The 24,787-nt window shown below is 47.3% G+C and overlaps 1 protein-coding gene across 1 annotated transcript in view; it reads left to right on the forward strand.

The window, feature by feature from the left end:
• Positions 1 to 1,940: 1,940 nt before the first annotated feature.
• The window catches only part of PADI4 (peptidyl arginine deiminase 4), a 51,673-nt gene continuing 28,826 nt past the window's right edge, over positions 1,941 to 24,787 (forward strand). Inside the window, exons 1-3 of the mRNA XM_078330508.1 lie at positions 1,941 to 2,037; positions 20,586 to 20,766; positions 23,576 to 23,642. Of these exons, the coding sequence (XP_078186634.1) occupies positions 1,946 to 2,037; positions 20,586 to 20,766; positions 23,576 to 23,642 (340 nt within the window). The 5' untranslated portion in view covers positions 1,941 to 1,945. The remainder of the gene's footprint in view (positions 2,038 to 20,585; positions 20,767 to 23,575; positions 23,643 to 24,787) is intronic.

Raw genomic sequence — 24,787 nt, forward strand, 5'->3', positions numbered from 1 at the left:
ATATCCGCCGTGCCTGAGACGGTGCCTGGCCGTCAGTAGGCTTTCAGTAAGTATGTGTCAAATTAACAAAAGTGCTTTGGGGCTTGTCCTCTTTGTGGCTTATTCACAGCAAAGTTAAACCCCAAACTGCTGAAGAAAATATAAAAGAAAAGAAGGAACAAAAGAAAACAATCCTCAAGAGACCTAACACTAGGGGTAGAGCCCAGCCTCCCACTGATTCGCTGTGTGACTGTGGGCAGGTCACACCCCCTTTCTGTGCCTCAGTCTCCCCATCTGCAGAATGAGGACTGGATTGGGTGTTCTCTAAGGCCCTCCCAACTCTAACAAGGGAGAGCTCCCTCCTGCCACTTTCCAGTAGAAACTCAAACTAGTTCTAATCATGTGGTCAGCCAGAGAAACTGGGTTTCTGAAGACCTACTGTGCACAGGCACTCATGTAGCTGTGTCAGAACATCAGACCTGGCCATCATCTGCTGGTCCAGAAGATAAGCTTTGAGCCTAGAGAAGGTGATCGGGACCCAGATACCCACTGTAGGGCTGTGGGACCCTGGGGGTCTCACTCAACCTCTCTAAGTCTCTGTGGCCTCATCTGCACATGGGTATCACGATAGGACCCACCCCATGGGGATGTTGACATGAGGGAGGATTTGAACTGAAGTCTGCCTGACCCCAGGGCCTGGCTCTGAATTAATGAGGCAAATTATTTGCTTCAAAGCCAAAGCAAGCAAACAGAAATGAATGCAGAATCTCCAACCCACCAAATGCTCGAAGCTAGGCCAGACCCCATGCATGCGCCCTCTTAGTGCTCCTTGTTGGGACTTCTCCACCACCCCCCAATTGCCCCATTCCAAGGCAGAGCCTGGCACCGGTGGCCCAGGTGCAACCATAGCTCTGTGGCCACATGGGCGTCCCCCTGGCAGGGTGGCTCACTATGTGATCTAACACCCAGAGGCCCTGGCAGGAGGCAGGTGTCCTGGAGAATGCAGAGAACATCAGCGTCCACGCCAGGAAGCTCATCTCCTCCTCCCAGCTCTGCCACAAGCTAGCTCTGGCACCTTGGGCAAGACCTAGTCACTTCTACTCTCTGAGCCTCAGTTTTCCCTCTGTAAAATGGGTTGCAATAATAAGCCCACACATACCTTGTAGTGTAGTGAGATGTCGCCATGATACAGTCTGAAAAGCGTGTGTCATGTAGACAGGCAACGAATGAATCTCACATTCTGGAACTGGACACCTTTGGTTCCAGTTCTGGCTCTACCACTCTCGAGCTGTGTCAGCACTCTGCACCTCCGTTTCCTCCTCTGTAAAATGGGTATAACAATGGCACCAACGTCAGAGGCCTGCTGTGAGGGTGAAATAAGAGGATAATGGTACTACCTAGTTCACAGGTTAGTCGTAATGAGCTATTCCATGTGAAGTGCAGGAAAACCTGCTGGTGTAAAGAAACACCAAGGAAGTGAGCTGTCATGTGGGTGGCCCAGGTGGAGGGACCTGTCCCAAGCCTGGCTGGTCTTTGAACGTGTAGCCTGGGCTGTGACCTCTTACCTAAGATCTCCCTGCTTTTCTCCCCTTCTCTCCGATTCCCCTGTTTGACATAGGTGAGATTGGACAGATCTGTGTTCAGGGTCTCCAGGCAGGGATGGGGCTATGGGCTCGAGGACTGGGACCCAGCCCCTCAGCCCCACTCACCACCCCAGCCTTTCTCAGCCATCCGTCCTTCCCAGGAAACTGACAAAGCCAGCCTGCCACTGTACCAGCATATCTGGAGGTCCAAGGGGCAGCCCCAGGGCAGAGGTGATTTTGAGAGCCCACATCCCTGAGCTGAGTGGGGAGGGGTTGAGCCTCTGGGCCACCGACCGCAGGTGCTGACTCATAGCCTCCGATGGGCGGTATAAAAGAATCAGACCAGGGGCTTCCTACAGCCAGAGGGACAAGCTAGCCAGACGATGGCCCAGGGGACATTGATCCGTGTGTCCCCAGAGGAGCCCACCCATGCCGTGTGTGTGCTGGGCACTGTGAATCAGCTTGATGTCTGCAGGTGAGAGGGGGACCTTCTGGGGTTTGGGGGGCAGGTCAGGAGATGCTGGATGAGCCAGTTCTGCTGACACAGGAGCATGTGTTTGGCTCAGGCTCCAGCCTCTGCAGCCACTGCCAGAGGAGCAGCTGGAGAGATAAGACCCCAGCAGCCCTGGGAAGTACCAGACTCATGGCAGTGGGTTCTTTGCCATGTACAAGTGCAAATTCCCCAGGACCACACCACAGATAAATTATTATGGGGCAAATCAGGCCCTCCGCCTTACTGTCTTTGAGGCAACAGAAGCTTAGAGAGGGTCTGTGACTTGCTTAAGGTCACATAGCAAGTGTCCCTGGAAGTCAGGCTAGGCCCTGGGCCTCCTGGTTCACAGCACAGCTTGTTACCCCACACCTCTTAGCCAAGCCTCCCTCAGTGGGTGCGTAATAGCGTGGGTGGGGGTGGTGAAATGGGGCTCTGGCATGGCAGAGACTGAGGTAGGAAGCCTGGCCCTGCTGCTGGCTAGCAGGGGGGCCCTGGGCAACTGAGCCTCAGTTTCCTCATCTGTGAAATGAGAATAATACTCACGATAGGGGTGGTTATAGGAATTCAATGTGAAAAAATGTGCAAATGTTGGTTGAATACTTAGCACACCATTGGGCCCATCCCTAGTAGTTTCTATTCACTCATTTAACAAATCCTGTGTCCCATGCCCTGTGGCAGGGTCTGGGTTAAACAAGAGGGTAGAGGAATGCTGTCAGGGAGTGGGCAGGGCCATTGCTCTCATTGCTGTGTCAGGAACAGGAGTGGTTGCCCCCGGTTTCCCCATCCCAGACGGAGCATGGATGGCCCTAGAATGCTGCCCATAGGAGTGTCAGGGACAGTTCCTTGCAAGTATCACTTGCTGACTGAGCCCCAGCAGCCAGAGAACAGTAGTAAATGTCGGGTGCCTCCACCAGGGCCACCTGGGGGAGGCAGGAGATGAAGAGGTTGGGGGAAAAAGGAAAAAGAAAATTATCCAACATCATTTGAGGCACCCCCAACTCCTCTGAGAATGGGTGTGGAGGAAATGACAGAGGCTGGAGCTAGTCTAGGGCCTCTCCCAGCATGCTCTGGCTGGCCCTCTACCCAGTGTGGGGGAGTAATGCTCAAGGTCACAAGTGCTTCCTCCAGCCCTGGAGAGGTGGGTGGAGAGCTAGTCAGGGTTGGGCAGAGAGGAAGGCACTGCCCATTTCACAGGTGCCTCAGAATCCTTCTTTTTTTTTTGAGACGGAGTTTAGCTCTTATTGCCCAGGCTAGAATGCAATGGCACGATCTCGGCTCACCACAACCTCCACCTCCCAGGTTCAAGCAATTCTCCTGCCTCAGCCTCCCAAGTAGCTGGGATTATAGGCATGTGCCACCACGCCTGACTAATTTTGTATTTTTAGTAGAGACGGGGTTTCTCCATGTTGGACAGGCTGGTCTTGAACTCCCGACCTCAAGTGATCCGCCTGCCTTGGCCTCCCAAAGTGCTGGGATGACAGGCGTGAGCCACCATGCCCGACTGAAATCCTTCTTTTCTCCTCCTTCAGCCAGAGAGTGAGCCCTGTCATTCTATCCCCTGAACATCTCACATCACAACAGCTAATATTTCCTTCATACTTCCTATGTACAACTCATTTAATAGTCTTGGGGCCGGGCGCGGTGGCTCAAGCCTGTAATCCCAGCACTTTGGGAGGCCGAGGCAGGTGGATCACGAGGTCAAGAGATTGAGACCATCCTGGTCAACATGGTGAAACCCCATCTCTACTAAAAATACAAAAAATTAGCCGGGCATGGTGGCGCATGCCTGTAATCCCAGCTACTCAGGAGGCTGAGGCAGGAGAATTACCTGAACCCAGGAGGCGGAGGTTGCCGTGAGCCGAGATCCGCCATTGCACTCCAGCCTGGGTAACAACAGCGAAACTCCGTCTCAAAAAAAAAATAAAAAGTCTTGTGAGGTAGGTAATGTTATTCCCATTTTACAGAAGGTGAAACTGAGGCTGCAGAAGTTAAGTAACCCACCTCAAGCCACACAACTAGTAAGTAGGGGAGCCAGGACTCAACCCAGGCAGCCTGACCCCGGGACCCTCCTCTCTTCCCATGGGTCCTGGTTCCAGCCCTTCCTGTCACTTATCTGTTCTTAACATAGTCCCAGACAGTGCCTCCCTCCCATCTCCTGAGCAGCCATCACCCTCTTCCCCGAACCATTTAGGTGGGAGGGCCACGCTCCCCTCACCTCCACCTCACATATGCATACCTCCACACCTTTGCTCAAGCCATTCTCTCTGTCCCCAAAGTCAGAGATCCCAGGGGTTAGAAAGACCCCTCGGTCACTGAGGCAGAGTAGATTGCAGAAGTGTGTGTGTCTATTCCAGAGCTGTGCCTAAAAACTCTGCGTGCGACTTTCATTCTGAGTCTGAAAAGTACTTTTCTTGCAAAATACATTGACTATATTGAAGAAAAATTCAGCTGACCTGAGATGAATATTAAAACCTGTCAAGGGGGCCAGGTGTGGTGGCTCATACCTGTAATCCCAGCACAAGGCCAGAGGATCTCTTGAAGCCAGAAGTTCGAGACCAGCTTTGGCAACAAAGTGAGACCCTCTCATCTCCACAAAAATACAACTAGCTGGGTATGGAGGTGCACAACTGTAGTCCCAGCTACTTGGGAGGCTGAGGCTAGCTTGAGCCCAGAAGATCGAGGTTGAGGCTGCAGTGAGCTGTGATCATACCTTTGCACTACAGCCCGAGTGACAGAGCAAGACCCTGTCTCAAACAAAAACAACTATCAAAGGTTTTCTGTGATGCCTGTGGCAAGGACCAGGGAGGCACCATGCCCTCAGCTATTATGCGCCAGGCCCTTTGTGTCCCTGATTTCTAATCCTCACTGAAAGTTCAACACGATTACCATGCCCATTTAGAAATGAGTAAACTGAGGCAAAAACAGGCTGGATGCAGTGACTCATGCCTATAATCCCAGCACTTTGGGAGGCTGAGGCAGGTGGATCACCTGAGGTCAGGAGTTTGAGACCAGACTGGCTAACATGGTGAAACCCCATCTGTACTAAAAATACAAAAATGAATTAGTTGGGCGTGGTGATGTAAGCCTGTAATCCCAGCTACTCAGGTGGCTGAGGCAGGAGAATCACTTGAACCCGGGAGGTGGAGGTTGCAGTGAGCCAAGATCAGGCTACTACACTCCAGCCTGGGTGACAGAGCAATACTCTGTCTAAAAAAGAACAAGAAAAAAAACCAAGAGGCAAAAACACCTTCTTGAGTGTCACATAAATTAAAGGTGGCAAGCCTGGGTGCAGTGGCTCACACCTGTAATCCCAGCACTTTGAGAGGCCAAGATGGGCAGATCACTAGAGGGCAGAAGTTTGAGACCAGCCTGTACAACATGGGGAAACCCTGTCTCTACTAAAAATACAAAAAAATTAGATGGGAGTGGTGGCGCACGCCTGTGATCCCAGCTACTTGGGAGGCTGAGGCACAAGAGCCGCTTGAACCTGAAAGGAAGAGGTTACAGTGAGGCAAGATCGCACCATTGTACTCCAGCGCGCACACAGGGTGAGACTCTGTCTTAAAAACAAATGTTAAAGGTGGCAAAGCCAGGACTGTCTGAGCCTAAGCCACTGTGCTTCCCAGCACACACTGCCTCCAAATGCTGTAGGGTGGACCCCCTGGGCACTGCTCCCTGGTGGGCAGAGCTCATTCAGCTTCCAAAGGATTTGGTAAAGGCCTAGAATGGGCAGTGGGCATTCCGAAGCTGCCATCCATGGTCTGTCTTCTTCCTCCCGGGGTCTCCTTTTACTTGAACCCAGGAGGCGGAGGCTTTGATGAGCCTAGATCGTGCCACTGCACTCCATCCTGGGCAACAGAGGGAGACCCTGACCCCCTGCCCCCCACCCAAAAAAAAAAAGAAAGAAAATGGGAGCCAGGTTTGCATGACCTGGTTCCCAGCCTGACTTTTCCCTTTGGCTTAGTGAGTTTGGGGTCCCGAGATTTATTTTCCTTTGACGGCAGCAAGGACCACATGAGCCTCTGTGTGTGAGAGTGGCAGACACTGAGTGCCGCCCTAGCGGGGGTGGGCGCTCAGGGGATGGGGGATGGTGGAGTTGAAGGAGCGATGTCGCTGGCTAGGGCTGAAGCTCCCAGTGCTGGCGGCACGGAGGGTACTGGAAGTTACAAGAAGAATCAGCTCTGGGTGGGTATTACCTTATGATAAACACACATGGGTCACATGCATGAGGGCATGCACATGCCTGGTGTGAACCCCCAGATGTTTATGACAGCTCCTTGTTTAGGAGCTGAGAACATCTGGAACACAGCCAGAGGAAGCACGAGTCCAATCCCAGTGGCCTAGTTCCCAGCTGGCCCTTACCTTTCTGAGCCTCAGTTTTCCCATCTAGCAGAGAGAGAGAGGTTATAAAGGTGCCAGACCCACCCATTTTTGCTCTTCTGCCTCCCCACTTGAAGAAGCCACACGGGACAGAGTGGGCTGAGGCAGACCCAGCCCCTCGTCCACCTGCTGTGCGGCCCTTGGCCTCCATTGTCCTTTGAGCCCTTTATTCATTTTTCCTGGTGGACCAGACACATGGTGCGTTCGTCTCCTGTCCCCGCCCTCTGACCACAGTGCCCAGGCAGCTAGGAGGCCTGGCTTATCTGAGGCTTTGAGAGAATGAAGGAAAACAACAGCATGCAGGGCCAAGAGAATGAGCCTCCGAGCTCTGGCAGAGAAACAAGAGCCTTGGTTAAGTTTCGGTTCAGCCAGGTAGGTGTATCATAAAAGGACGCACCTGAGCAGAAAGGCACCGGTGCCACCTGGGCATCTCCTGGCCAGGAACAGCCCCCTGTGCTGAGCTGTCTGCTGTTCCCGTCATTATTAGTAGTGGCCGTCCCATACTGAGCGGTTACCACGTCGGCCCCTCCAAACCTTGCAACCACGTACAAAACATGTCAACATGATTCCATTTTAAGGAAAAGGAAGCTGAGACCCAGGAAGGGTCAGTAGCTAGGCCAAGGTCACGGAGCCTGGCAGAAGCAGCCCAAGGTCATTGCCTCTCTTGCTCCCTTCGAGGCTGCCCGCTGCTCTTGGACTGGCCTGGGAGAGGTTTCGGTGGGCAGCTGAACCGCCCAGCTTGTCTGCAGGAGAGTATCTGATCCCAAACCACTCGGTGCCTGAGTGCAAAACCACAAGCACGTGCTGTGCCCTGGCTGGCTGACGCACTGTGTAGTATAGGCAGTTCAGGCAGACTGACCCGCTGTGCTGCGTGGTGCATTGGGAGTTCGTATGCTCCATCCACGCTGGCCCTGGCAGTCTCCCCGAGGCCCAGGTCAGTGCCACCTGGGGTAATGTCAACCCAGCCATCCTGCTCCCTGCCCCCGTCAGCATGGGAACCAGGCTGGGAGCAGCAGGGGGAAGCCACCACCTGAGCTGAGAGGACAGGCAGGGACAGCCACCGCTTGAGTTTAGCAGATGTAGAATGACGTCCTTGTCAAGGAGGACTGGGGGGAGTCCACAAGGGAACCCCAGATTTTCCACCTTGTCCCATCCACATTTGTCGTTAGCACAAGGTCTGGTATACAGTAGGGGGTAGTGAGTGAGTGTGTGTTGATTGATTAGATGAATGAATGAATGAATGAATGAATGTGGGTTTTAAGGGAAACTATGCCTGTCACACAGTAGGTGCTACTTAAGTGTTTGTTGAGTGACTAAAAGAAAGTTGAGAGCAGGAAGGGTATCATTCCTCTTTACATCCCCTATAGTGCCTGGGACATACTTGTCACTCAGTTATCACAAAATCTTTTTGCAACAAGAGAGGGTGGAGGATAAAAGGGAAAGAGAGAAATTGAGAGGGGGATAGAAAGAGATAATACTCAAAACCATTCCACCGTCCTGACATCAGCCATTGCCATCCCTTACAGGGCAGGGGCCCCTACATTCCAGGCCACTGGGACATGGGTTTTGCTTCCATGGCCCTTCAGAAAGGACTTCCCCCCACCCTCCTCTCCCTCCCCGCCAACCCCCTCTCCCTCTCCCCCACCCCCCTCTCCCTCCCCTACTCACTGGCTCCTTTGGTCAAAGACTGCAGTGTGAATTCAACAGGAAAGGGAGGAGGGGAGGAGCAAGTAAGAGAAAACTTTCTGAAAATTAGTACCTGCTATGGCCCACACCCTTTTCTCACACCTTCCCTTGTAACTGTGGGAAAGAAGAATTCTTCCTTTCCATTTTTGGAGAAAATTCTGGGATCCTACACTGGGTTCCCATTCAAGGGCTTCTCCCCCAACCCTCAGTCCCACCCGAGGTCACCTCACATCCCCCCAGGGCTACACCTGTCACTTGGACTTGGGTGCCTCCCTGACCCACAGCTCTGCCGTGACCCCTCTGCTCTCTGCCCCTGTCCATGGGCTTCCTCTACCCAGATGGCCCAGGAAAACAAAACCAGCCCGGCTGCCTGCCTTTTCCTCCTCCTGATGAGGAGGCTGCCATCCCCACTTTCCCATTAGGGCCTGCTGATTGCCCATTTTTATGGTTATTTCTTGATTATGTGCTAAACAAGGGTGGATTATTCATAAGTTTTTGGGGGAGAAAGTGTGGGAAATTCCCAGAACTGAGGATTCCTCCCCTTTATAGACCATATAGGATAACTTCCAGGCATTGCCATGGCGTCTGTAAACTGTCATGAAGCTGGTGGGAGTGTCTTTTAGCATGCGAATGTGTTATGACTAGTTTATAATGAGCAGTGAGGACAACCAGAGGTCACTGTCGTCATCATCTTGGTTCTGGTGGGTTTTGGCTGGCTTCTTTACTGCCACCTGTTTTATCAGCAAGGTCTTTATGACCTGTACCTAGTGCCGACCTCCTGTCTCATCTGTGACTTAGAATGCCTAACCTCCTGGGAATGCAGCCCAGCAGATCTCAGCCTTATTTTACGCAGCCCCTCTTCAAGATGGAGTTGCTCTGGTTCAACTGCCTCTGACACTTGTGGTTACATTGGGCCCATCTGGTGAATCTAGGATAATCTCCCCATCTCAGGATCGTTAACTTAATCACATTTGCAAGTCTCCTTTTGTGTGTTAGATAACGTATTCACACGTTTGGGGCATTAGGGTGTGATAATCTCTGGGAGACACTGTTCTGCCTACCACAGAGGAGTGATCTCGTTTTGAGAAACAAATCCCTTTTGGTTGAGTAAAATAATAAAGGGAGGATTCAATGGCAGAGGCCCCATTGAGATGGGCCTCAGGCTGGATTGGATTCTGCAAGAGGAATGTCGGAGGGGAGAGCCCTCCAGATGAGCACCAGGTGATAAGCAAAGCCTGGGAGATGGGAAAATGGGGAGCAGGTGCGGGGAACTGTGGGCCATTCCGTCTGACCACAGCAGAGAGAGCAGCACGGGGGAGGGAGGAAATATGGAGGAGGTGGGGGCCAGGCCAGGGCCCACCTCCACTCTCTTTACGAAGCAGAAATGCAATATGCCTAACTCTGAATTTGGGGAAGTGACTTCACCTCTCCGTGCCTCAGTTTCCTTATCTGTAAAATGAACAGTACCCGCCTTACAGGCTGCTGGTGAGAACTGAATTAATGTGTGGAAAGAATGTGAACAGTGTCTGGAGCTGAGTGAATTGCCTGTAAGTAATTGCTGTCATTTAAGAATGTGAAATTGACTTCGTGAGGGTGGAATGAGGACCCAAGTCAGAGTGGGCAGGAGACGGAGTGAAATCTCCCCTTCTGTCTACTTCAGACCCCTTTGGTTCTTCAAAAGTTATGTCAAAATGCCATCTCCTGAAGGATAAACATCAGGAACTTAGTGATTGTCTTGTAAATCAGTGAAAATGACCAAGGCGAGTTTCAATCATTTTAGAAGATTTATTTGCCAAAGTTAAGGACATGCGTATGGGAGGCAGGTTTATGTCTTTCTCCAAAGATGATTTTGAGGCCTTCGGTATTTAAAGGGGAAAGGGCTGATAACTGCAAGAAGAGGAAAACATTTTTCAAATGTGTGGGTGGATAAGAGACAAACAGTTGCATCCTTTTGAGTCTTCGACCAACCTTTCACTGAATACACAATTTTCATGTGCGGCAAGGTAGAGGAATCGTCGCTTGTGCATTCATCTAGCGCAGTGAAGCTGCATTTTTCCATAAGATAACAGAAACATATGGAGAAGAAGCAATTAGATAGGCATTTGTCTCAGGGGAGCAGAGGGATGACTTTGAGTTCTGTCCTTTGTCCTGTGCCTGTAAAAATAAGCTATCAGCCAGGCATGGTGACTCACGCCTGCAATTCTAGCACTTTGGGAAGCCAAGGCAGGTGGATCACCTGAGGTCAGGTTCGAGACCAGCCTGACTAATATGGTGAAACCCTATCACTACTAAAAATACAAAATATTAATCATGTGTGGTGGCATGTACCTGTAGTCCCAGCTACTCAGGAGGCTAAGACAGGAGAATTGCATGAACCTGGGAGGTGGAGTTTGTAGTGAGCTGAGAACATGCCACTGCACTCCAGCCTGGGCAACAAAGCAAGACTCCATCTCAAAAAAAAGAAAATTGCTGGGGAGAAATTCAGCAGAACCGTTTTAGGGTAAAGATCGTGGGCCAATTGTGAGGGAGGTATGTAGCTTTTTATCTTTACAGTTATCTAGGAAGCATAAGAGGCAGGTTTGAGGGACCCATTTCCCAGCTTCACTCTTCCCTTTGGCTTAGTGAGTTTGGGGTCGCAAGATTTATTTTCCTTTCACAGTCTCTTAGTGGTAAGATTCATTTTCCGCTAGGCAATTTATGTCTTCTTCCTCCCTCCCTCCCTTCCTTCTTTCTGTCCTTCTTCTTTCTCTTTTCCTCTCTTTCTCCCCTTCTTCTCCCCACTCTTTCTTTCTTCTGGTATATTGTATTAGTTATCTATGCTGTGTAACAAATTGTCCCAAAACTTAGTGGCTCGAAATGATAACATTTATTATATCATAATTTCTATAGATCAGCAGTCCAGTATGGCTTAGCTGGGTTCTCTGCTCCAAGGTTTCTCATAATCAAGGTATCGCTAGAGCTGCAGTCATGCTAAGGCTCAACCAGGGAAGGTGCCACTTCCAAGCCCACTCATATGGCCGTTGGTAAGATTCAGAGCCTTGTGGGGTGTTGGAACCTCAGTTCCTTTCTGACTGTTAGCTGGACCTCAGTCCCCTGTCATGATGGCCTCTCCATAGCTCACAAAATGGAGCTATGAGCTTCATCAAGGTGAGCAAGCCAAGAAGACAAGAGACAGGAAGAGAGAGACACACACACAGAAAATTCTGTTGTAACCTTATGACAGAAGTTATATTCCAGCACTTTTACCATTTTCCATTGGTTAGAAGGAAGTCAATAGGTCCAGCCCATACTCAAGGGGAGGAAATTGCACAAGGGCATGAATAGCAGAGATGGGAATTATTGGTGAGCATCTTAGAAGTCTGCCTGCCATATACTTTCCTGTATTTTCTGAATTCTTTATAATGAATACATATAGCTTTTCGTATAGAGGCAAAAGAACCTCAATACACATAAAAATAGGAAACATAATCCTAGGCCAGGTACGATGACTCATGCCTGTAATCCCAGCAACTTTGGAAGGCCAAGGTGGCAGGTCACTTGAGTCCAGGGGTTTAAGACTAGCCTCCATGACACAGCAAAACCCCATCTCTACACAAATACAAAAATTAGCTGGGTGTGGTGGTGCACACCTGTAGTTTCAGCTACTTGGGAGGTGGAGGCTGAGGTGGGAGGATAGCTTAAGCCCAGAAGGCAGAGGTTGCAGTGTGCTCCACTGCACTCCAGCCTGGGCAACAGAGTGAGACCTCACCTCAAAACAAACAAACAAACAAACAAACAAACAAACAAACAAAAAACCCAAACCCACATGTAGTCCTAAGTGTTCCTGTGACCTTATATGGAAGGAGTTCTGCCTCTCTAGGAGTCTCCCACACACTGTGAATCCACTACAGTTTATTAGCTATTATTTTGTGGGGTTTTAGACCGCGTTTCATTGTTCACATTACTGAAAGGGCTGTTCTGAACCTTCTTGAACATGTCTCCTAGTGAACACATGAAACAGATTCTCCAGAGTGTCTGCCTAGGAGTTGAATTGCTGGGTTTGGGGTTGGCTAATATTTGATTTTACAAGATAACACCAATTTGGGTTTTTTCACAAAATGGTTAACTTCACACTCCTGTGAGCAGTGTGTTAGCGTTTCTGTTGAATCGTATCATCTATAGCATTATTTTTCACCAATTGAGTGGGTGTAAAACCCTATTTCTTTATGGTCTTGACCGTTTCATTCTCTTACTTGTTAGTCAGGTCAAGTGCCTCTTCATGTGTTCACGTCGATTTGCCTAAGTTCTTTAAACAGTCTGCATGCTGAGCCTTTGTCAGTTTTATGTATGAACATAGTCTCCTTAGACTGTGCTTGTCTCTTCACTGTATATTATCTTTCAATGAACAGAATGTAGTTTCTTTTTTAATTTTTAAATTATTTTTAACTTTAAAAAAAATAGAGACAGGGTCTCACTATGTTGTCCCAGCTGGTTTTGAACTCCTAGCTCAAGTGATCTTTCCACCTTGGCCTCCCAAAGCATTGGGATCACAGGTATGAGCCACTGTACCTGGCCAATTTATTTACGTCTAGTTGAACTTTTAAATCTTTTCCTTCATGTTTACTGATTTTGTGTCTTGTTTCAGAGAAAGCATGCATATGTTTTCCTGTATCTTCTTTTAGAGATTCAAAGTTCTGCCTTTCACATTTAAGTCTTTATCTGCCTCCAGCTGATTTTTGTGTATGGTGTGAGGTTGGGATCAATTTAATTATTGGTCCAATTTAGTATTCTGTATATGAATGAACAACTGCTCCAGCAGCACTTATGATATAGTCTCTACTACCTCCAGCATCTGCAAGCCTATTGCTGTCATAGATCAAGTCATGTCTCCTTTAAGTTTTATCCTTCCTTTGTTTTGGCCTGAGCCATTAAAACTTTGTCTTAAGTTCCATGACTTTATAGGAAGTCTTATACCTGGTAGAGAAAGTGCCTCACCTTTTACTACTTTTCTTTACAAGTGCTTTGACTATCTTAGTTCATGGATTTCTCATGTAGTTTTAAAAATCAACTTGTCAAGTTCCATGAGAAACCTTAAAATTCCATTGAACGTATAAATCCATTTGAGAGAATTCATACCTTCATGGTAATAAGCCCTCCTAACCATATACATAGTATTTCTATTTATTTGGATCTTCTCTAATGGCTTTCAATAAGGTTTGAATATTTTCTCCATGAAAATCTTACACATCTTTTGCTAGATTTATCTTAGGTACTTCACAGAATTTTTTTTCCTTTTGTAAATTATATCTGTTTTTTAAAAATTGTTTTCTTCTTGAAGAAATGGTTTGCTAGAAAAAAAAGAAAAATATTTGTTTCCTAACTATTTATTGCTGGTGTATAGAAATGTAATTTATTTTTTCCTCTCTACTTTATTAAACTTTTGTCTTTTTATTTATTTTTAATTTTAAAAACATTCTAATTTACTCATTTGGGGTTTGCAGACGACTGTATTGTCTGTCAATATTGGCAGGTGTTTTTCTTCTTACTCTTTATATCTTCTACTTTATGTCTTTTTTCTTTTGCTGCAGTGGTTAGAATCACTCACACAATGTTGAAAAGATGTGAGGGTGGGTATCCTTACCACGTTCCTGATTTTTTTTTTTTTTTGGAAACAGTCTCACTCTGTCGCCCAGGCTTGGGTATAATGGCATAATCTTGGCTCACTGCAACTTTTGCCTCCCAGGTTCAAGTGATTCTCAGTAGCCCAGTAGCTGAGATCACAGACGTGCACCACCATGCCCAGTTAATTTTTTTATTTTTAGTAGAGACAGGGTTTCGTCATGTTGGCCAGACTGGTTTCGAACTCCCAACCTCAGATAATCCATCTGCTTCTGCCTCCCATAGTGCTGGGATTACAAGCATGAGCCACCCCACCCAGCCCCATGTTTCTGATTTTAAGGGGAAGGTTTTCAGGATGCTCTCTGTGGGTGTTCTGTTTACCTTTTATCAACTACCTGCAGAAAAAAATCTGCTTTATCTTTGGTAATGTTTCTTTTGCTTTCCTAATATTTTTTTCTCTTGATCAATGTTGCCAGAGATTTGTCAGTTTTATTGGTCTAAGAACCAACTTTTGGCTTTATTGATTTGTTTTATTATTTCATAGATTTCTTCCAACTTTACTTTCTTCATTTTGGGAGGTTACGTTATCTTTTTCTATTAATTTTCAGCTTTTACTTTCTTTTTTTAAAAAATGTAAACATTTAAGGCATAAATTATCACTTTTACATTTCCCCAAAAGTTTTAAAAATAGTATTTGCTATTGCTCAGTTCTAAGTATTATTACTTAATTTCCATTATTAATTGTCCTTTGACTTGTGAGTTATTGAGATGTCTGGTTTTAAATTTCCAAATGTATTGGGTTTTCAAAAACGTACTTTATGCTAGTGACTTCTAACTTAGTTACAGTATGATCAATTAATATGCTACCCATATATTACCTATCATTTACTGTTTGTTGAAACTTGCTTTATGGCCAATTACATAGTCACTTTTTAAAATGACCCATGACCCATGTGTGCTTTGCTTGGGAAAAGGTCTATTTGCTAATTGTGGGATACACAAATCTATATTATATCCACTAAATCAAGATTGTTAATTATGTTAGCAAAATCTGTATCATTACTAAATTTTTATCTGCTTAATCTACTGTTAATTGAGAAAGGAGAGTTGAAATCTTCAACTCTGATGGTGGTTTTGTCAACTTATTTTCCCTATCAATGTTTTCCTTGTACACTTTTTTTTTTTTTTTTTTTTTGAGACACAGTCTCACTCTGTCATCCAGGCTGGGGTACAGTGGTGCAACCTCTGCCACCCAGCCTCAAGTGTTCTTCCCACCTCTGCCTCCTGAGTAACTGGGACTACAGGTGCATGCCACAATGCCTGGCTAATTCTTTTGTAGTTTTTGTAGAGATGGGGTTTTACCATATTGCCCAGGCTGGTCCTGGGCTCAGGTGATCCACCCACCTCAACCTCCCAAAGTGTTGGTATTACAGGCATGAGCCACCATGCCCAGCCTTGCTTTATATATGTTGAGGCTGTTAAAAGATGCATACAAGTCTAGAATATCTTCTAGGTAAGTTAAACCTTCTATCATTAGGTTGTAATCTTCTCTATTGACAACAATGTGTTTTTGTCTAACAATTTATTCTTTTGATATTAATATATCCACCCCAGCTCTCTTTGGGTTAGCATCTGCTTAATGGATCTTTTTTCCTTTTTAAACAATTTTTGGCTGAGCATAGTGGCTCACACCTGTAATCCCAGCACTTTGGGAAGCTGAGGTGGGTGGATCATGAGGTCAGGAGTTCAAGACCAGCCTGGCCAACATGGTGAAACCCTGCCTACTAAAAGTACAAAGATTAACTGAGCATGGTGGCGGGCACCTGTAATCCCAGCCACTCGGGAGGCTGGGGCAGGAGAACCATCTGAACCTGGGAGGCAGAGGTTGCAGTGAGCCGAGATTGCGCCATTGCACTCCAGCCTGGGCGACAGGGCAAGACTGTCTGGCAAGACTGTCTCAAAAAAAAAAAAAAATTTTTTTTCAACTTGTCTGGATCTTTACATTTTAGGTGTGTTTCTTGTAAACAGCATATTACCAGATTTTGTTTATTTAATCAAAACTCTCTTTTAACTGGCAATACTAATGCTGTTATATTTATTTTGATTATTTAGGGTTTTTTTTTTTGAGATAGAATCTCTCTTTGTTACCCAGGCTGGAGTACAGTGACATGATCTCAGCTCACTGCAAACCTCTGCCTCCCAGGTTCAAGCGATTCTCCTGCCTCTGCCTCCCGGGTTCAAGCGATTCTCCTGCCTCAGTCTCCCGAGTAGCTGAGATTACGAACTACCATGCCCGGCTAGTTTTTTTTTTTTTTAAGTCGAGATAGGGTTTTACCACGTTGGCCAGGCTGGTCTCAAACTCCTAACCTCAAGTGATCCATCCACTTCAGCCTCCCAAAGTGCTGGGATCACAGGTGATTATTTACATATTTGGATTTGTTCTTACCAATCTTTTATTTTTATTTGTCCAGTTTCTTTCTATGTGGACTTTTACTCTTTCCTTGCTTTTTTGGAATGGAGTTCTCGTATTCATTTTCTTATTATTGCCTTTTTCCCATGTGTAGACATTTATAAATGCATTTCTATTCTTTTGGGGAATACCTTTATTTACTGTATTTTTTAAAGGCAGGTTTTCACTCTGTTGCCCAAGGTGGAATGCAGACGTTGTAGAGTGGACAGTCATGACCCACTGTATCCTTGACCTCCTGGACTCAAGCAATCTCCCTGCCTCAGCCTTTTGAGTGTCTGTGACTACAGGCACAAGCCACCATGCCCAGCCAATAGTTATATTTTTTGTAGAGACAGGATCTCCCTATGTTGCCCAGGGCGGTCTCAAACTCCTGGGTGCAAATGATCCTCCTGCCTTGGCCTCCCAAAGCACTGGGATTACAGGCATGAGCCACCATGCCTGGCCAAATACCTTCAAAAGTATAGGCCAGGCACATAAAAGTTTAGGCCAGGCCCAGTGGCTCATGTCTGTAATCCGAGCACTTTGGAAGACTGAGGCAGGAAGATCACTTGAGGCCAGGAGTTTGAGATCAGCCTGGGTAACACAGCAAGACTCTGTCTCTACAGAAAACTTTAAAAATTAGCTGGATGTAGTAGCATGCACCTGTAGCCCCTGCTACTTGGGAGGCTGAGACAGGAGGATGACTTGAATGTAGGAGGTCAAGGCTGCAGTGAGCTGTGATCATGCCTTTGTTTATCCCACAGGTTTTCGTTGTTGTTGTTGTTTTTGAAACAGAGTCTCGCTCTGTCACCCAGGCCGGAGTGCAGTGGCGCGATCTCCAGTGCAACCTCCACCTCCCGGGTTCAAGCAATTCTCCTGCCTCAGCCTCCTGAGTAGCACCTGGGATTACAGGTGCCCACCACCATGCCCCAGCTAGTTTTTGCATTTTTAGTAAAGACAGGGTTTCACCATTTTAGCCAGGCTGGTCTTGATCTCCTGACCTCAGGTGATCCACCCACCTTGGCCTCCCAAACTGCTGGGATTGCAGGCATGAGCCACTGTGCCTGGCCTATCCCAGTTTTTATGACTTTTTCATATACAATGTTGGTTTAGATTTACCAAAATAGTTACCATTTTATTTGTTCACCATCCTTTCTTACACTTCAGCTACCTCCCTCCTAAACTAGGCCTTCAGAAACTGCTGTGGTGAAAGTCTGACTTTAAAATATCAGGTTCTGTTCTTCTGAAAATATCTTTATTAAGAGGCTTTTTGGGGGAGTGCACAATTCTAGGTTAACAGTTACAGTTGGCCCTTGAATAACATCAGGGACAGGACTGCTGACCCCCCAATGTAGTTGAAAATCTATGTATGACTTTGACTCTCCAAAACTTAAGTAATAATAGACTAGTGTTGATGGGAAGCTTACCAGTAACATAAACAGTTGATTAACAAATATTTTTCATGTTATTTGTATCATATACTGTAGCCTTACAACAAAGTAAGCTAAAGAAAATCATAAGGAAGAGAAAATATATTTACTGTTCATTAAGTAGAAATGGATCATGATAAAGGTCTTCAGCATCGTCCTCAGGTTGGGGAGGCTGAGGAGAGGGGGTTGGTCTTGCTATCTCAGGGGTGGCAGAGGAGGAAGAAAATCAGGTAGGAGTGGATTCACATGGCTCCAACCTGTGTTGTTCGAGGGTCAACCATATTTTCCCAAAATGCTATAAAGATATGACACAACTATTTTTTGGATGTCGCTGTTGTTGACAAGTCTGCTTCTGATTGAATTATTTCCTTCTAGATAATCCGACTTTCCCTTCTGAATGCCTTTAAGATCCTCTGTTTGTCTTTGATGTTCTTCACTTTGAGCACTGTATGTGTATGTGTATGTGTATGTGCAGTGCATGTGCATGTGCATGCGTGTGTGCATGTGTATGTGTATGTGCGTGTGTATGTGTATGTGTATGTGCATGTGCATGTGTATGTGTATGTGCATGTGCAATGTATGTGCAGTGTATGTGTATGTGCATGTGTATGTGTATGTGCAGTGTATGTGTATGTGCAGTGCATGTGCATGTGTATGTGTATGTGTATGTGCAGTGTACGTGTATGTGCATGTGTACGTGTATGTGCGGTGTGTGTGTATGTGCATGTGTATGTGTATGTGCAGTGTATGTGTATGTGCATGTGTATGTGTATGTGCAGTGTATGTGTATGTGCAGTGCATGTGCATGTGCATGTGTATGTGCATGTGCAATGTATGTGCAGTGTATGTGTATGTGCATGTGTATGTGTATGTGCAGTGTATGTGTATGTGCAGTGCATGTGCATGTGTATGTGTATGTGTATGTGCAGTGTACGTGTATGTGCATGTGTACGTGTATGTGCAGTGTGTGTGTATGTGCATGTGTATGTGTATGTGCAGTGTGTGTGTATGGGCAGTGTATGTGCATGTGTATGTGTATGTGCAGTGTATGTGTATATGCATGTGTATGTGTATGTGCAGTGTGTGTGTATGTGCATGTGTATGTGCAGTGTATGTGTATGTGCATGTGTATGTGTATGTGCAGTGTGTGTGTATGGGCAGTGTATGTGTATGTGCATGTGTATGTGTATGTGCAGTGTATGTGTATGTGCATGTGTATGTGCAGTGTATGTGTATGTGTGTGTGCAGTGTATGTGTATGTGCAGTGTGTGTGTATGTGCATGTGCATGTGTATGTGCAGTGTATGTGTATGTGTATGTGTATGTGCAGTGTATGTGTATGTGCATGTGTATGTGCAGTGTATGTGTATGTGTATGTGTATGTATATGTGCAGTGTATGTGTATGTGTATGTGCAGTGTATGTGTATGTGCATGTGTATGTGCAGTGTATGTGTATGTGTATGTGTATGTATATGTGCAGTGTATGTGTATGTGTATGTGCAGTGTATGTGTATGTGCATGTGTATGTGCAGTGTATGTGTATGTGCATGTGTATGTGTATGTGCAGTGTATGTGTATGTGCATGTGTATGTGTACGTGCAGTGTATGTGTATGTGCATGTGCATGTGTATGTGCATGTGCATGTGTATGTGTATGTGCAGTGTATGTATATGTGCAGTGTATGTGTATGTGCAGTGTATGTGTATGTGCATGTGTATGTGTACGTGCAGTGTATGTGCATGTGTATGTGCATGTGTATGTGCATGTGCATGTGTATGTGCAGTGTATGTATATGTGCAGTGTATGTGTATGTGCAGTGTATGTGCATGTGTATGTGTATGTGCAGTGTATGTGCATGTGCATGTGTATGTGCAGTGTATATGTATGTGCATGTGTATGTGCGTGCACGTGGAGAAGGCTTATCCTTGGAGATTTGGGTTATTTCTCATGAGCTCAGCAATGCTTTAAAAGGTACATTTTACCCATAATCCAGTTGTTTCATAAGAGGAAGGTCCTTAAGAGTATCTGGTCCATCACAATTCCAGAAGCAGACGTCTCTGTGCTGCTTTGTATGTGCACAATCGTGCGTGTGCACAGTGGCGCAGTGGAAACCTCTGGGTGCACACATCCCTCCATGCCTGCCTCCGTGTGTGTGTGAGCCTTTAGGGTGCACATCCCTCTGCCATTTTTCTAGCTCAAATGCCAGCCCTTCAGGTCAGGGGATTCGCTTTCTGTGTCTCATTTCCTCCTGACAACCTCACGGTACCTACTCTCCATGGTCAGAGTAAGCACTGGCTGCTGCCTGCTTTTTACACCTGTTGGGGGAAAGAGTGTATCAATCAGGGTCTCCAGAGGGACAGAATAATAGGGAGTGTGTGTATGTGTGTGTGAGAGAGAGATAGAGAGTTTGTTAGGGAGAACTGGCTCACACGATCCTAAGTCGAAGTCCCACGATCTGCAAGCTGGGGAAGAGAGGAACTGGTAGTGGCTCAGTCTGAATTTGAAAGCCTCAAACCAAGGAAGCTGGCAGTGCAGCCTTCAGTCTGTGGCCAAAGGCCTGAGAGCCCCTGGCAAGCCACTGGTGCAAGTCCCAGAGTCCAGAGGCCAAAGAACCTGGAGTCTAGCGTCTAAGGCCGGGAGGAGCGGGAGGAAGCATCCAGTACGGGAGAAAGAAGGCAGCCAGAAGTCCCAGCAAGCAAGGTGATCCCACCTTCTTCCACCTGCTTTTGCTGTAGTCATGCTGGCAGCCGACTGGATGGTGCCCACCCACACTGAGGGTGGGTCTTCCTCTCCCAGTCCACTGACTCAAATGCCAACCTCCTCTGACAACACCCTCACAGATACACCCAGAAGCAGTACTTTGCATCCTTCAGTCCAGTCAAGCTGACCCCTACTATTAACCAACACAAGGAAAAGTGCTGGGAGAAGTGCTGGGGCCCAGCCCCTCCTCACTGCATCCTCTGCCTCCCCGTCTGTCTCATCCACAGCTCTGCCCCTGAGGACTGCACGTCCTTTAGCATCAATGCCTCCCCAGGGGTGGTCGTGGATACTGCCCACATCCCTCCAGCGAAGAAGATTCCCACAGGCTCCTCCAAATGGCCCCTGGACCCTGGAGTGGAGGTGACCCTGACGATGAAAGCAGCCAGTAATAGCACAGGTGACCAGAAGGTGAGTGTCACAGCTGTGGGTTGGCGGTATGGAAGGACTTCACCAGGGCAGCCACTCATACTGTCATGCCATGACCCACAGCACCAACCTGCCAGAGCCTCTTTCCCTGTGGAAAAGCTCGTGATGGCTTCTTCCAGCCATAGTGTCCTTGAGCACAATAGTATACAGCTGCCAGGGGTTCCTGGAGGCCAGGGTTCAGATTCAACTCTATTCAGCAAACTTTTAGTCAGTACCTAGCATATGCCAGACACTGCTAGACACTGCCAGGCACTGGGAATACAGAAATGAGTAAGACAGCTGAGGGTGCAGCCCTCATGGGGCTTAAAACCTGTGAGTGGTGGCATCAGAGGATGTGCTGGTAAACAGACAATTACAAATGGTGCTGAGTTCTACGGAGGCCACAGACAGGTAGCCCTATGGAATGCTGGTCTGTGCTCCCAGATCAATTTCCTGTTCTGCTATAGAAAATCACCATGGTGGCTGGGTGTGGTGGCTCATGCCTGGAATCCCAGCACTTTTGGAGGCCAAGCGGGATGGATTGCCTGAGGTCAGAAATTTGAGACCAGCTTGGCCAACATGGAGAAACCCCGTCTCTACTAAAAATGCAAAAATTAGCCAGGCGTAGTGGCATGCACCTGTAATCCCAGCTACTTGGGAGGCTGAGGCAGGAGAATTGCTTGAACCCGGGACTGGGAGGTTGCAGTGAGCCAAGATCACAGCACTGCACTCCTACCTGGGCAACAAGAGTAAAACTCTGTCACAAAAAAAAAAAAAAAAAAAAAAGAGAGAGAGAGAGAGAAAGAAAATCACCATGGTTTGCTTAAAACAACAGAAATGTATCCTCTCATGGTTCTGGGGGACAGAAGTCTAAGGTCAAGGTGCCAGCAGGGCCAGAGTTTTCTGGAGGCTCCAGGGGAGAATCAATTATTTGCCTCTCCCGGCTTCTGGGGGCTTCCAGCAGTCTGTCTTATGGCTGTATCACTGCAGTCTCTGCCTCCATAGTCATACTGCCTCTGTTCCTTCTCTGTGGAATCCCCCTGTGCCTCTCTCATAAGGGCACTTGCCATGGGATTTAGGGTCCAACTGGTTAGTCCAGGGTGATCTCCTCATCTCAAGATCCATTTTTTTTTTTTAAGACAGAGTCATGCTGTGTTACCCAAGCTGGAGTGCAGTGATGCAATCTTGGCTCACTGTAACATCCACCTCCCACATTCAAATGATTCTCCTACCTCAGCCTCCTGAGTAGCTGGGATTATAGGTACCTGCCACCACGCCCAGCTAATTTTTATATATTTTTTAGTAGAGATGGGGTTTTGCCATGTTGGTCAGGCTGGTCTCGAACTCTAGACCTCGAGTGATCTACTCACCCTGGCCTCCCAAAGGGCTGGGATTATAGTATGAGCCACAGCACCTGGCCTCAAGATCTTTAACTTACATCTGCAAAGACTTTTCTTTCCAAATGAAATCACATCCATGGGTTCCAGGGATTAGGATTTGGATGTATTTTGGGGGGGACCACCATTCTACCTACTACACCCCCTTTGCCTGTAGATGGGCTCAACAGGACCCTCTGGGGTTCTCACAGATCTCTGGGCCAATAGCTACTTGCTCCCAGCAGAACCAGCCAAGCAGGCTTCTCCCTGGGAGAAACAGAGCTTGACTATCCAGGCAGGCTGGGGAGGAGGTGCTCAGGGAAGGCTTCCTGAAAGAAGTGGCAAGCTGAAAGATGACATGGATGACCCACCTAAGAGCAGGAGAGAAGAGAGAGCTTGACTCAGAGGGGCAGCCTGCGTGCACTCTCTGGATGAGAGAAGGGTGAGACACGTGTTGGGGAAACTGAGGAAGTTCTGTATGGCAAGAAAGGAAGATGGAGAGGGAGGTGAGCGAGTCAGTTTGAAGGATTTGGTATCAGGGCCCTCATTTTCTAAGGACAACAGGAAGCCAACAAAAGATTTTCGGCCAGTGGGTAACAAGACGGCATTTGTACTTTGGAAAGATCCCACTGGTTGTGACCTAGCAAATAGGATCTAGGGAGCAGATGGGAGGCAGGGAGACCAGATGGAAGGCTGACGCCATGGTCCAGGCAGAGGCAGCAATGGCCATGGCATTTTCCTGGATTTCCACAGTCTATAGGGCAGGTCCAAACCCCTCAGCATGACCTCTCAAGAGCTCCCCCTCTTCTGGTGGCAGCTCTTTGGCTCTGCTTTGGGAAATTCCCCACCACCATTTTGCTCTGATGTATCCACCCAGATGCTCCACCCTCCTCTGGCCAATCCAAGGTGTTCTCCTGGGATTTCTGAACCGTGGGCACAGGGGATTGGTGTTTTCTCATCTCTTCCTGAAGAGACCTCACCCACCCAAAGCTTCTGGTCCCCAGATCCCCCAGGACTCTGCCTTTCCAAGATCTGGTTCTTCAGGTCTTTCTTTGATCCCTTCTGCTTGCCAGAGTCAGTTTCTGTGGCTTATAGCCAGCTCTCTCCTTCTAGTGCCTCTTCTGCCCCATATCCAGCTGCTGGGCCCCTACTCTCTTTCCAAGATCTACCTCAAAGGGCACTCCTTCACAAACCACCCTGCCAGGCAGAGTGTCTCCATTGTTGGGCCCCCACAGGGCACTCCTCTGTAGCATCAGTCATTCAAGCTTTTTGCCTTCCCTCCATTCCCATCAGATGGGGCACTCCTTACAGGCTGGGACTAGTTCTTGCCCATCTTTGTCTCCCCAGTGCCCTCCCTGGAGCTGGCACATAGCCGGGGTCTAGTGGGTGTTTGTTGAATGACTAGGATAAGTCATTAGTGATCTGCTCTCCTGCAGGTTCAGATTTCATACTACAGACCGAAGACTCCACCAGTCAAAGCTCTACTCTACCTCACCGGGGTGGGTAAGTGACAAGCCGGATCCTAGAGCGCCATCTCATCCCCTACCCACCCCTAATCCCTGCAGGATATCTCTGCAGGAGAAACTAAACTGGAGCGTAATTTCGAGTGAGCAGAGAAAAAGCATGGTTTCTAGCCAGTCAGACATCTGGTAGTTCAGAAATATTCCATCCCTCGTCAGTGAACCATAAAGAAACGTAATATGGGCGTGGTGGAGCCGGGAACTTTAATTACATCTTAACATTTCATTTCTCAAGTTAGGAAGTAGGTACATGGATTTTCAATATATGCATTTCTATTCCTTTTTTTTTTTTTTTTTTTTGAGACGGAGTCTCATTCTGTCACCCAGTCTAGAGTGCAATGGCACGATCTTGGCTCACTGCAACCTGCGCCTCCTGGGTTCAAGTGATCCTGCCGCCTCAGCATCCCTAGTAGCTGGGACTACAGGTGTGCGCCACCATACCTGGCTAATTTTTGTATTTTTAGTAGAGATGGGGTTTCACCATGTTGGCCAGGCTGGTCTTGAATTCCTGACCTCAGGTGATCCGCCCACCTTGGCCTCCCAAAGTGCTGGGATTACAGGTGTGAATCACTGTGCCCGACCCTCTATCCCTTTTTGATACCTCAAATATCTGTAACAAAAAGATGATGACACTGTCTTGTACAATATAGACAGTGCTCCCAAAATTCCGTTATTTACGTCTCATCTTCACCATTTCTGCCTTATCAATGATCTATCTCTTCTCAGATTCATGTAATGTTCTTCTTTAAATAAAATTCATTCTTTGACCTCATTTCAAACAATAATATCATGATTAGTATCGTTTTGTGTATTATGTATATAAGCAGCAGCCAGACATGGTGGCTCACACCTGCAATCCCAGCACTTTGGAAGGCTGAGATGGGAGGATCGCTTGAGCCCAGGAGTTTGAGACCAGCCTGGACAACATAGTGAGATCCTGTCTCTATAATATATATATATATATATAATATTAGCTGAGAATGGCGGGATGTGCCTGTAGTCCCAGCTGCTCAAGAAGCTGACATGGGAGAACTGCCTGAGCCCAGGAGAACTGCAGTGAGCCGTGGTTGCGCCACTGCACTCTAGCCTGGGTGACAGAGTGAGACGCAGTCTCAAAAAATAAAAACT

The sequence above is a fragment of the Callithrix jacchus genome, chromosome 7, assembly GCF_049354715.1.
Source record: "Callithrix jacchus isolate 240 chromosome 7, calJac240_pri, whole genome shotgun sequence".
NCBI lineage: Eukaryota > Metazoa > Chordata > Mammalia > Primates > Cebidae > Callithrix > Callithrix jacchus.